Source organism: Nomia melanderi, chromosome 10 (assembly GCF_051020985.1).
Source record: "Nomia melanderi isolate GNS246 chromosome 10, iyNomMela1, whole genome shotgun sequence".
NCBI classification, from domain to species: domain Eukaryota; kingdom Metazoa; phylum Arthropoda; class Insecta; order Hymenoptera; family Halictidae; genus Nomia; species Nomia melanderi.
In genome coordinates this window covers 3,294,474-3,307,436 of record NC_135008.1, presented here as the reverse complement: position 1 = coordinate 3,307,436, position 12,963 = coordinate 3,294,474, and the positions used below count along the sequence as shown (strand labels likewise).

The 12,963-nt window shown below is 43.4% G+C and overlaps 1 protein-coding gene across 1 annotated transcript in view; it reads left to right on the top strand.

Annotated features, from left to right (window-relative positions):
- The window catches only part of LOC116434687 (uncharacterized), a 219,960-nt gene that overhangs the window by 141,705 nt on the left and 65,292 nt on the right, over positions 1-12,963 (top strand). Inside the window, exon 3 of the mRNA XM_076371207.1 lies at positions 7,832-7,898. Coding sequence (XP_076227322.1) covers positions 7,832-7,898 — 67 coding nt within the window. The remainder of the gene's footprint in view (positions 1-7,831; positions 7,899-12,963) is intronic.

Here is a 12,963-nt window from a genome sequence, read left to right as displayed (position 1 = left end):
CTTCATGCAAATGCAAATTATTATGAACATAACGGAGAACACAGAATTACAATAAAGAACGGTTCTACCTAATGAGTATTATACAAAGCATTACACGGATATTTTGTCTATATTTTCGTATTACTCGCTTGAACTCAGTGTTAATCGAGCCAAGAGCAATTAATAATACTATTAAAACACTTGAGTTCAATTAAGACTACACTACAGTAGATTCACTGTACTACCAATTTCATTCGAATTCTGCTCTCTGTATATAGTTGTCTCGATGTACAACAATATATCTCAAGATATACAGTTTTATAAATAATATTTAAAAATATTTCAATATCTAGTAGCTGAAATTTAACCGACACAATGTGTTAACCCTTTGCTCCGAAGTTTCTCCCTTAAAATGTTTAACATTTTTCGACGAAGACGATATTCCTCTTAACTAACTCGAATGGAGATTACAAGTACATTCATGAACAGCATTATTTTATTCCGATATTTCACGTATCAAGCCATTGTACAAAGTTCAACCTTAACCCTTTGTATTCGAAAATTTTCATCGGAAATACTCTATACTTTCTAATTAGATGTAGAAGATTCTCTAAAATGAATTTATCTAGAGATCACATATAAATTAGGGAACAAAGCTATTTTCTCTCAATATTTCACGTATCGCAGTATACAAAGGTCGATGGTAAATACCAAAGTCCATGATTTTGTATCAAATCATCCGGCGACTGGTAGCCTTTCGAGTGCAAAGGGTTAAATATTTTATACTTACACGTCAAAGTTTCAAGTTATCGAGTTTCGTCGAGGAAACGGTTCGCGCCGTTGCAACACGTATCGGGCCTAAACGGTTCGAAGAGAAGCGAACGCTCTCGGAGAGCCCAAGGCTGCCCGCGCGACTATTTCCGTTCCGCCGCGTCGAGGTCTCAGGCAAATAATCCACTGTTTAAAGTGTCCATGGGAGCGTGGGTGATCCGCATCGTTCCGATCGTAATATTAGCGCGCAGGCATTTCCGCGCCGACTTATCGCGGCCGCTCACGCTTCACCGGCTCGTAAAGTCGCGGATATTCGCGTCGGTATGGCACGCGGAGCATTCTTTTAATTATCGGAGCCGATAGCGGCTGGAAGACAGCTTAGCGACCTTTCCGGCGCGACGTTCCCTCTCGCCGAGGGAAAAACCGCCGGCAAAGTCCTCGGAGCCGCGGGATAAACTTCGCCGAGTTACTCTCTACGCTTGTAAAACCGCATTTTCGCGAAGTCGCGTGTAGGTGGAAAGTGGATGTCCAGGAAATTAAGTAAACTGGATGCTATCCTTCGGTAATTCGATCGTTCGATAGGGAAATCTTTGGAAAATACATCATTAACCCCTTGTCTTACGAGTGAGACTCGTGGTGAAGATTTTCAACATGATTCAACAAATATATATATTAGTGCATTCGAATTCGAAGTAAACATTATTCCTCTGTAATCGATTATTATACTTAAAAGGAAATATAGGCATGACGTATGCTTAGAAATTTTCTCTTTTTCTACGAAATTATTAATGACGAAGTAGCCGTATCGATCAGAGTTGTGAAAGAAATCGTAGGTCAAGGGGTTAACCCTTTGCACTCGAGGGACGCCTTATGTCGCCTGATTCGACGCAGCGAACTGATAAAATTTTCAACTCAATATTAATCCTTTGCACTCGAAAGGTGACTCTCAGTGACCACTTGATTTGATATAGCAAAACTATAAAATTTGACACTTTATATTAACTCTTTGCACTCCACAAATTTGTCACTTTCTTTGTCACTCACAGTTAATTTCTTCAAAATTTCAGCAAATCAAAGGTATAAAAGAATGAAGTAAAATTATTAAACAATATTTTGTACCTTCTAAAAATAAGTTATGAAATTGAATATTTCCAAGAGAAATGATATTCTAAACCACGTCGTGCCTTACGGTTTCGTTCAGCGTTGAAAATCGTTTACTTGAATGATCCCGTAGAAAAATAAACGTTATATCTACCATAAGTATATGTCTACTCCAAAGGTAGAGGATTAACAGCAACAAAGTAATTCCACTCGATCGTTCACACATCCGATGGTATCAATTTTTCTCGCGTTAAACTGGAAACGTTCGCTCGTTACGCAAGCCGGGGGATTAAGGGTTAAATCGTATCGAGTGATTGAGTGAACGGTTCGAGTGTCGAACGTTATTAAAGTCGCCGCGGAGCGTACTCTCCGCACGCCGGCCGAGCGTGGTGCAAAAGGGGACAAAGGAGGCTGGTAATCGTAGTCTTGCTCGTCGCCAAGCGTTGTCGCCGTTATCTTCGCCAGGCCCGATCGTTTCTCACCGCCTAAGTACATTCATTGGCGTAAGGAGCCTGCCTGTAATCTCGGATGTTAATCGGGCAACATCGGCTTGTATTACGGTACAAAGTAATGTTGTAATATAGCACAGACCCGACGGTGAATTAGTTTGAACGTTCGAGGAAAATCCCGCGCCGGCCGAGGCGCAACCGAGATCGTTTATTAAACGCCGACCATTCGGTTTAATCATCCGCCGCGACTCGAGCAGGTTGCCCGTGAAATCTGTCGATGGCGAATTACGACACTCGTTCGCGAATCATCTTTTCTCGTTCGTTTTTTTCTTTTGCAACTCCTTGCGCTCGGATGTTTCTGTTGAGAACGAGCGCGACGTATATTTTTAACCAGTTAACTGTGACGAGTATACATGTCATCGTAAAGCTTGACATGATAATTCTGTCATGAATTCTTTATTTTTTCACATAAACATGTAATTCTTCTTTGCCTCGCTTTGATCTTTCATTAAATACTCTACGCGCATTCGTCCTGCGTTCGACGAGTACACGCTCCATCACGAGACTAATTCGAAGAGAAATCAGTACATTGAGGAACAAGGCTGTTTTATTACAATGTTTTACGTATCGAGGCATTATACAAAGTTTACTGTTCTATAGTTTTACTGTGTCAAATCAAGCGATGAGAGTCACCTCTCGAGTGCAAAGTTGACTAGAACTAACAGATAAAAATCTCTTGGTACATCCTTTGTCTTTCGTATATTCCTTTAGGATTTTGTTTTGCAAAGGGGTTTTATTCTCGGAGGTTATTGCGATGGTAAGAACAGAGGGACGCGATGACGCGGCTCTCCTTCTCTCCCTCCGTGGAATTTCATTCACACAGGGCTTCGCTCCTCGAACCCATTAACACGTTCATCGCTAGAACAATATCCATAATAGCCGGATATGCTCGGTGTTCTGATCTGATTGAATTCTAATTGAATGAGTCTTAGTTTCAATTTAATTAAATTTCTCGGTAGACGATGATTTCTCGATAGGTTCCTTACTCTCAATGATAGATCGAATGTCGAATGGATTTTTAACCTTCGGAGCTTTGGAGTTTCGATGGAACAGTTAATTTCTCAACAGTTAGTACTCACAGATTCGCCGTTAACACTTTGGCTGCCATGTCACATGAACTTAAACATTACTTTTCTCGGCGACGAAACGTACAAACTGAATTCTGTTAGATGTGAGATACTAGAAAGATAGTAGGAGCAATCGTGAAGAATATTGACTTCTCAGTTTCAGCGTTATTAAGAAAATTACTTTGCGTAGAAGTTTCGATGAGCGTATACTTGACAGTCAAAGTGTTAAAAGTACGTTCGACGCTGAGACTTTCGAAATTTCAATGAGAGGTAATCTGTGATTCGCGGCGATCGAGAACGGTTCCCCGTTTCGATGATCGATCGCACGCGAGTCGGTTTAAGCCGCAGCCAATTTGTATCGAGCTGTAACGAGAAGCGATTAAAAAAGTCCCGTTCTCGTTCGCGCCGTCGCGTTTTTCCGCGCGCGCAAAAATGGCACGGCTGAGTCGCGACGCCGCGTACCATGCCTCCGGCCAATTTATTAACGCTGATAATAAACGTCATTAAATCTTTGCGCAGCGGCTGTCACGCGTCTCAGTCTCACTCGTCTCTCGATCGTGGCTGGCGTTCTTAATTAATGTAATAAGCTAGGTCAAAGAATTAACCGTGAATCATTACGCGCGAGCTATGATTACTTTTTCCTTCCACCGGGCCTCGCCACCCTGCCCTCCCCCTCCCCTCCTGCTCCATCGATTCGCTCCCCACCGCCGTGTACAGGGGGGGGGGGGGGGGGGGGGGCGTCGTTAAAATCGCGCGAAAAGGAGAAGGAGAGACGCGTTCGATGTCTTGCTTCGGTAATTATTTATTACAGGCCGCCGTTCGCAAATCTTCGCCGAGGCTCGCGCGTTTCATTAACCGCTCGCGCGCAGTCCTCCTGCAATTACGTCGCTCGTTTGCAAACGAAAACCTCCGGGTCTCCTCGCCGCTTATATACGAGGTGGTCCGCAAATCAGGATCGGAGGATCCGAATAAATCGTCCGACAAACAGGAAATAATAGAAACAACGGCTCGCTTAACAATGAAACTACCGAGCACTTCAATTGACTTTTGAAATTTTCGCTGTAGAAACTCCAAGAGTGCAGCTGTTGAGACTTCAATTGATTTACAATTCAATTTGCGTAGTAAATGAATTTCTTTAATAACTTCTCATTCAATGCTTTGAAAATTTCAATATTTGCTAAACAAAAACATCGAAGCCAGTCGTTTTGACTGGTACAGTAGTTCTAGTGTTAATTGAAGTGTCACGATTTCTTAGCCGCCGATCGCCCCGATTATCCATTTCTCCATTGCATTGAGTGTTAAACACTAGAACTACCGAGCATTCAATACGATTAATATGCAATTCCTATAAAAATTGTAATAATAGTTTATTTTCAGTTTCTTCAGACATTCATTATACTGAAATGAAACTATTTATTTTCAAAATCATTGCTCATTCAATGCTTTGAAAATTTCAATAATTGCTAAACAAAAAAACCAGTCATTTTGACTGGTACAGTAGTTCTAGTATTAATTGAAGTGTCACAAATTCTTGAGACTTGAAAACTATGAGACTGAGATAATCGATGTATACCAGGCGTTTCAAAATATCCCAAGAAGAACTAAACACATATTCGATGTTTACGTTATTCCAAGATCTACCGATCATTCACGCATTAAAGCCGGTAACAAGTAGAATCCTGAAGCGCACGTCGTCCGAAACATCGATTCGCTAGTTCCCAGCTTCTTGCCGGCTCGATCGCCGCCGATTCTAACGCAATTACCCGATCACGCGGTAATATCGTAAACGTATTTTCTGCCGGTGCTCGGTCCGCCATCAAACCTTTTTGCGACGGGCGTGCTATTCCGAGCCACCCCGTACATAACGAGCGGAAAATGTAACTAACGACGGAAGATTCGACGCGAGAGGTAGAATTAGTTCCCCCCGGTTTGCGGCCCGATCGGGATCACACGGAAATAGGCTGGGCCGCGGCTGTTCCGGCGATAATTGCCGATCGGCCGGCGATCGGTGCCAGAAAACGAAAGATCCGCGGAAAGGATCGATCGGCTCGGGAACCGGTGGACACGCGAACGGGGACGGCCTAATTGATCCGGAAGCGCGGCGCGTACGCGTCAGAGCCTATAAATTCAATTAAGCAATTATTTAACACTTAATTACCCGGCCGAGCTGTTATTATCTCTCGCTCGAAACGAATCGGCGTCACGGTTTTTCTTTTATTGCGAGCGCCGCTGTAATTGCAACCGCGAATTCGCGATTCGCTTCCTCGCCGTTGATTCAATTACCGGCGACGTTAACTTCTTATCGCGAGCGGCGGGTTCCTCGAATGAGCTACAATCATTACGACCAATTATGAACGTCGCTCCCGACGGATTACCATTAGACGGCGGAATTTCAATTAAGTTTTTTCTTCCCGTCGCTCGGCCGCGAGACGTCCCATTGTACGGGAATCTATAAATTTCGGAGAACAATCGTAAATCGTTGCGTTAACGTTGTTGCGAAGCCACCGTACAGACAAATCGAATTTCCTTGATCCTTCCCGCGGAAATTTTAAAACTCTTTATTGAGAGTTCAATTGAATTGTCGTTCAATTGCAAGCAGATTAACTTTTTCAGGTGTTCTTCAAAGTGTCTTTTCTATAATTGAAACAAGAATTCGAAGGTGAATCGTTCTATTTATTTCAACTTATCGCTGTCACTCTTTTAACCCTTTGCACTCGAAAGGTGCCTTTCACTCACCGATTGATTTCATACAGTAAAACTATAAAATTTGATACTTAATATTAAACTTCCTGCAATGCATCGATTTGAGAAATATTCAAACAAAATTGCTTTGTCCCTCGATGTAAGTGATTTCTCGTCGAGTTAGTTTCACAAAATATCCTCTCTATCTCATCAGAAGTTAAAATATTTCTAATGAAAAACTTCCGAGTGCGAAGAGTTAACCCTTTGAACTCTGTAGGCTCCAATATTGCAGGAATGATAGACATTTCAATGAATCTTAAAGAAACTACCCTACAATTATTCGATTTTTCATCCAAATTTTGTACTAAGCAACTTAAACTTTCCCGCCTGAGCGTATAAAAGTTGAAGTTATCTGATCACTTAATTTTATTCACCACTTTGAGTGCAAAATGAAATAAATCAACAAGATTCCAATATACTGACACGTGACTTCAAAGTTGCATGGGCCTACAGAGGGTTAAGCTGAGTTTCTTTATCTTTCTTCCTATATTCATGACAATTCATCAGTTGCTACTGAAGAATCGCTGTTGAAGTTACAGCATTGCCCATGCTTATACCGTTTTTTGGAAAACCCCACATCCTTGCAGTTATTGGTTAATTATGTGGCGCTTTTTTCCTTAGTTCTAACCGTGCGCCCGTCTTGTAACCACCGAGTTCTACCAATAGTTTCTCCACGCTTTAACATCTCCTTCACAAACATAACCATTACTCTAATATACTCTACGCGTGTATCATTTTATTCCACATAACCCCATAACACGCTCGAATATTCGCTCGTGTTCCATCGAGGAGGACGTGTGAACGGTGCCTTGTTCGCCGGTCGGTCGGCGTTGCGCGCGCTTCTAGCGGTCCCATCGGCGCTGCGCGTTCCCCCACCAGTCCGCTCGGGGCCCATGAATATTCATCGCTTTTCCGGCCGTCGTCGTCTGGTACGCGAGCGTGCGTTGCTCCCAATTTGTCACACACCGTGGCATTATCCCATTTCGCTAATAAAGTAATATTACGAGGAAGACGCGAGCGAGCGAGCGAATGGGCGAGGACGCAGTCGCGGGGCCCGATTCAGTCCTCCTTTTTCCCTTCTCCTTTTCTTCTTCTTCTTCTCCTTCTTCCTCTTCTTCTTCCACCGCCTCTTCCTTCCTTCCTTCCTTCCTTCTTGCTCTGTTACCATGGCGCAATTATGCAACTTGGTAATTGCACGGCGCCTTGCCCGCCAGGTAGCCGTATCATCGTATAACGAGACGCGACTTTATTACCGAGTTCCTTTCGTCCGGCCTCTTCCAGGTGTCTGACGCGGAAAAAACGACGAGTATCCGGCCGGGAGGACGTCGGCCGGACGGAGACGGCGAGAGCGTCGGGAACAGAGACACGAGAGTCGCGTCGGTCCCCGGTCGTGTTTCGGCGTCGAGCCTCGAGTCGCGATGGAATTATTTAATTGACCGGAGATTTAGAAACGGTAGTTCAACCTCGGACGTGTCTCGACTGTCAACGGACATTGCGCTCGATTGGCTGCCTTAAAACGCCGCGTCGGGCGGCTTGATCGCTCGGCGTGGCTCGAATTACATCGCTCGATCGACTCGTGCGATTCAATTATCGGCACTTAAAGAACTGTCCGCCGATGGGACGCGAGCGGATGATTTATTCGAGACTCTCTTCGTGTTGCAGGACCGTCGAGGCGGGCCTGTCCTCGCTCGCAGGGAAAGGGAACCAGGAAATCCAGGACACCGCCGAGGTAAGCGTTTGATGAACGGTGATATGGTGTTTGCATCGGCAACGACTCGGTTACTTTTATTTCTACGCGGTTACGCGTGATTACATGTTTTATCTGCCGGCGAGTACGCGTCTCGTCTGGCACGTCTTCATCCCGCGACTGCACCGGTTACGATTCTCCGTTCTTAATCGGAGTGATCGTATGTTTCAACGTCGTGTTATTAGCGAAACGTGTTCTGCGTCTGTATTATTGGAAGAGGAGCTATGAGTTCCTGGGTAACTGTCCTGTCGAGTTTAATGGAAGCGGTCGCGATGGATGCTGGATTAAATCGTTGTATCGACAAACAAACTTTCATCCGTCGATAGAAATAAACTTTCATAATTGGAATTTTCAAATCTAGTGAAGCCAACTACTGATCTCTTAAACTCCTCAGTTTCACGCCGCTTCTTCGAACATTCTACCATTTAACACTGCACTCGGTGACTGTCAACTCGATGCAGTGGAATCATAAAGTTTAATAGTCAATATTATATACGTTAATAACAATTTTTAATAATACTATACATTGTACGATGCATCGCTGGACGAAACGTTCAAATCAAACCGTTTGATCGCTCAACTTACGTTAACACTAAAACTACCAGATCCAAATGACTCATTCCTGATACTTGTTACATTTATTAGCTAACAGATATTTCTCTGAGAAATTATTGAAGAAACCGATTTAGCAACACGCAAACTGAATCGATTAAACCTTCAATAGATGCAGTCTCGGAGTCTACATAGGATTTCCAAAAAGACAATCGAAGCTGTTTTATTTAAATATTTCACATAGCAATACAGAGTTTAAAGTACTAAATCTTCAACTTCATAGTTTCCCTGCGTCAAATCAAGTGATGACTGGTTTAATTGTCGTTAAATTTCAAGGATCGATCACATCTCATTAGTAGATGTTGAATATTTCTAATGAAGAGCTCCCCATCGCTCGACTCGAAGATATCGGCGCGATTTCGAAAGAGGAGATCCGTTTTCCCTCTCGTTCGAAGACATCTCGGGACAGGCGCGTCGTCGATTTATCGATTAGCGACTCGCTACGGTCAAACTTTCCCGCGGAAGGAGCTCGTTCGCCTCGTCGCGATAGTAATTACGAGTTTTTCTCGTTGCGGCGGAGCGTGGTCGTCGCGTCAAAGATCGTTCCTCAGATGCCGATAGCGCCGCGAGAAGCCGCGCCGTGTCCCGAACCGGTATGCCGGAATCGAAAAAAGCCGGCAACAACATCGAGTGCGTGTCGCGCCGATTCCGAGGACACCGATTTCACGGCAGATACATTAATGCGGGCCCCGGCCGTGTACGTTATAAGTCGTCGAATAAATTTCCTTCGGGACACGCCTCTCGCCTCTTCGATAATTTAACGGACTCTCCGAGAATAGGTCGGGCGATCCTTTGGAAAATCGTTGCTCGCAGCTGTACCGATTGCTTCATATTAACTGTACTGATATTTTACGTGTAGTTCTCAAAGATAGACAAATACGAATGGAGAGACAGTAATAGGAAAAATTGGAAAATTCATTGATTAGAGAATAGAGGAATTGACAAAAGGAAACGAAGAATTTTATATAAAATTTTGAGCAGTTTTAACGACTGATTCATTTTAACTGTACTGATATTTTACGTGTAGCTTATTCCCAAAGTTAGTCAAATACGAATGGAGAAATAGTAAAAGGAAAAATTGGAAAATTCATTCATTGGACAATGGAATTTATCGAGTTGAATTAACGAAGGGAAACGAAGAATTTTATATAAAATTTTGACCAGCTTTTCCGATTGCTTCATATTAACTGTACTGATATTTTACATATAGCTTATTCTCAAAGTTATGACTAGTGTTAAAAGAATCGATAATATTTTTCGAAGATATTAACGACTAGTTTGACTCAATCGTAAGAGAGTATGTTCTTTGATAATGGATCTTTCCTAAGTTTGTCTCTAATTACAGAAAAATCTTGGTAATTTTGAGAAAATTGTATTATTGGAGATTTATATGAATTGTTCGTAGATGAATGTGTTTTTTTTTTTGTTTTTATTATACCGAGTTTAAAAGATTGGACAGCTGATTAATGCTTTGTATGACTTTGTCGGTTTCCTGTACGTCTTGTTTCATAGAATGAATCACTTCAGCGAAACTAAAAGGTACACGTGTCAGCCATACATGTCTGACACGGTGCCCGAAGAACTTGGCCGTGTCAGCAATACGCTGACGCTGCAATCGACGCAGTGTTTCAATCGTTCAGGCTTTCTCGCGAGTACACAGTCGTTTTTCTCTTCTGCTAACGTTTTCCTAATGAAACCCTCGTAAAAACGACACCGGCGAGGATGGTTTCTGTGTTTTACATAGGAACATCATCGCGGTGGCGAAATTGTCGATTTCACTAGTGCGCGATGCAATACGGAGAAACGTTTGCTTCACGACACCTTGAAACATTATATCTCTTACTGAATCCAGCCGAATGTTACAAAAACCGATACCTAAAAAACGTTTGGAAAGGATCTCTGGTAATTACCTAGAAATCCATGGAAGCTATTAAAAGGATAAAGGTTTCGGGGAAAGTCTCTAGCAGGCACTTTAGGATCTAAGAATCTAACGAAAAGAATCTAAAATAATCATTTTAGGGTATAAGGAAAAAAGATCTTCAAGAGTAATCTCAGAACTGAAGAAAACTAAGAGAAGAGAAAATGAATCTAGTTCTAAAAGTTGAACCTAAGAGAACAAGCTTCTACAGTAGTAACTTTAGAGTCCAACAAAGCTAACAAAAAAATCTCAACTAGTAATTACAGTATTAAAAAAAGTTTTGAAAGGAATTTCTAGTTCTAGTCATCGGATCCAACAGAAAAAGCTTCTACAATTATAGAATTAAAAAGTTTCTGAAATGAATCTCTAGTTCTAATTGTCGGATCCAACATAAAAAGCATCTGCAATATTCCCTTAAACCCCGAAAAATCTAAACCAGACCTCAGTAGCGATTGCAGAATCTAAAAACACTTCGAGCAGAATCTCTAACACTAACTCCGTAGCCTAAGAAAGCTTCGAACGTGGTTGGTAGTCCCGGTCGTTCCCAAGGACTCGATGATACAATGGCGAATCTTTCGGGCCGAGGAAAGGCGAAAAGGCTCGCGTCGCAGATCGATCGTCCCGATTACGTAATCGGGCTTTCGAAGCGGGGCCGCGAGTGGTCGTCCGGTAAAGGATGCTCCTTTGCCCCGGGGCGCACTTAATCTTATCGCGCCGCGGGCTTTTGTCGGGCCGGTTGATGCTTTCTCGAAGCTTTCTTATCGTGGCGAGCGGCCGCGAGCCCGCGCACGACTCTTCCTCGCCGCGCTTCCGCTTCGCTCCTATCGTCCCGTATCGGCTCGTTTCCACTTTTGTCCTGGCACCGGCGAGAGACCGGTAGAAGACGCTCGCGCTTCCACGCCGAACGTCCGCGATATCCGCCGGACAATATCTCTCACCTATCGACGCCCCCCGTTCCGTTTTCGTAATGCTGCTTCGTCGGACGATCTTCGAACGTTGATTTCCTGCGAACTCGTCGAAGTGTCCGGTTGCGGGAACTCTAATTTACTTAGCGAGCATGCAATTACTTCAGGATATACCGTGTGAAATTTCAAGATTTTCAGCTTTATATTTCAAGATTCATTTCGAATTCTTAAACGTCAAGGTTCGCTATTTCGAGTTTCAAGGTCCATCTCCACTTCAAAACCAATCACAAATTACTCACATTCGCTTCTTGTGCACGTTGTACGCTTTAACTTTCTAGCAGCCTGGAACCACGCTTAACCCTTTGCGGAGGTTTTTGGAAATGTTGAATCCGACAGAAAAAGCTTCTGCAATAGTAACTTCAGAGTCCAATAAAGCTAACAAAAGTGTCTCTACTAATAACTGTAGAAGTTTAAAAGGTTCCAAAATGAATCTCTGGTTCTAAACGTTGAATCTAAGAGAAAAAGCTTCTGCAATAGTAACTTCAGAGTCCAACAAAACTAACAAAACTAACAAAAGAAAACAAAAGTAGTTTCCCTACTCGTTCACTATTCGTCCACTATTAATCCTTTGCACTCGGAAGTATTTCGTTGGCAATACTTGAAATTTTCTAACTGGACAAAGACGATGGTCTTTTTAAATTGAGAAACAAAGCTTTCTTATCCCAATATTTCCGATGCATTATACAAAGTTCAATATTAAATATAAAATTTTCTAATTTTACTCAAATCAAATGGTGAGAGTCACCTTTCAAGAGCAAAGGGTTAAACGTTCCTTCTGAAAGTGGCAAAGAGGATCTTCCCCGGAGACGCGTCCGGATCGAATAGCAAATTGAACGAGACAGTGGTTAGGGTATCGAAAGCGGGGTACCGCAATGAGATGCGTGTCCTTCGGGAAGAATTCACGCAACGGACAAGAGGGGAACGGAGCGGCTGGTCCAGAGATTCACGAATCCAGGAAGCGTGTTAGCCGGGACGTCGTCGTCCGGCGATGCATCGCGGTTCAGCCGCATTGTTGCGGACGAGCCCCGGGAACGAAACGGAATCTAATCTGATGGCGCGGCGGGTCCACCTAATGGGCAAGCCGTGTCGGGACACGCACCTCTGCTCTCCTCTCCCGTGTCCTTAGCCGAGAAGGCTAAAGTCGTGTTCGCCCTGTCCGATGACGATATCACCCTGACGCAATCGCCATACGTAATGCAGCTCTGCTCTCTGTGACTGCGCGCGATACACCGGGGGATCGAGTGCACAACCGGACACCGGGCCCCGGGTCAGCCTCTGACGGATCTATGGGGCTGCTCGCCGAGGTTTTCCCATTCGCACCCTAAGAGGAACCGAAATTGAGGAAGCGAGGGGAATAGATTTTGCTGCGACTTCTTGGCGATAGAGTATATATTGGAATGTTGGTTTAATAGAAAAACTGTGGAGTTTAGGAAGATTGAAGTTTAGGTTCTATAAGGTAGGAAGTTTAAATACTAATAAGGTTTTGATAGGTTGGACTTCTGGGACTTTTGGTGGGACCAAAATTTATTGTTATATCTTAAGTTTTATGTCA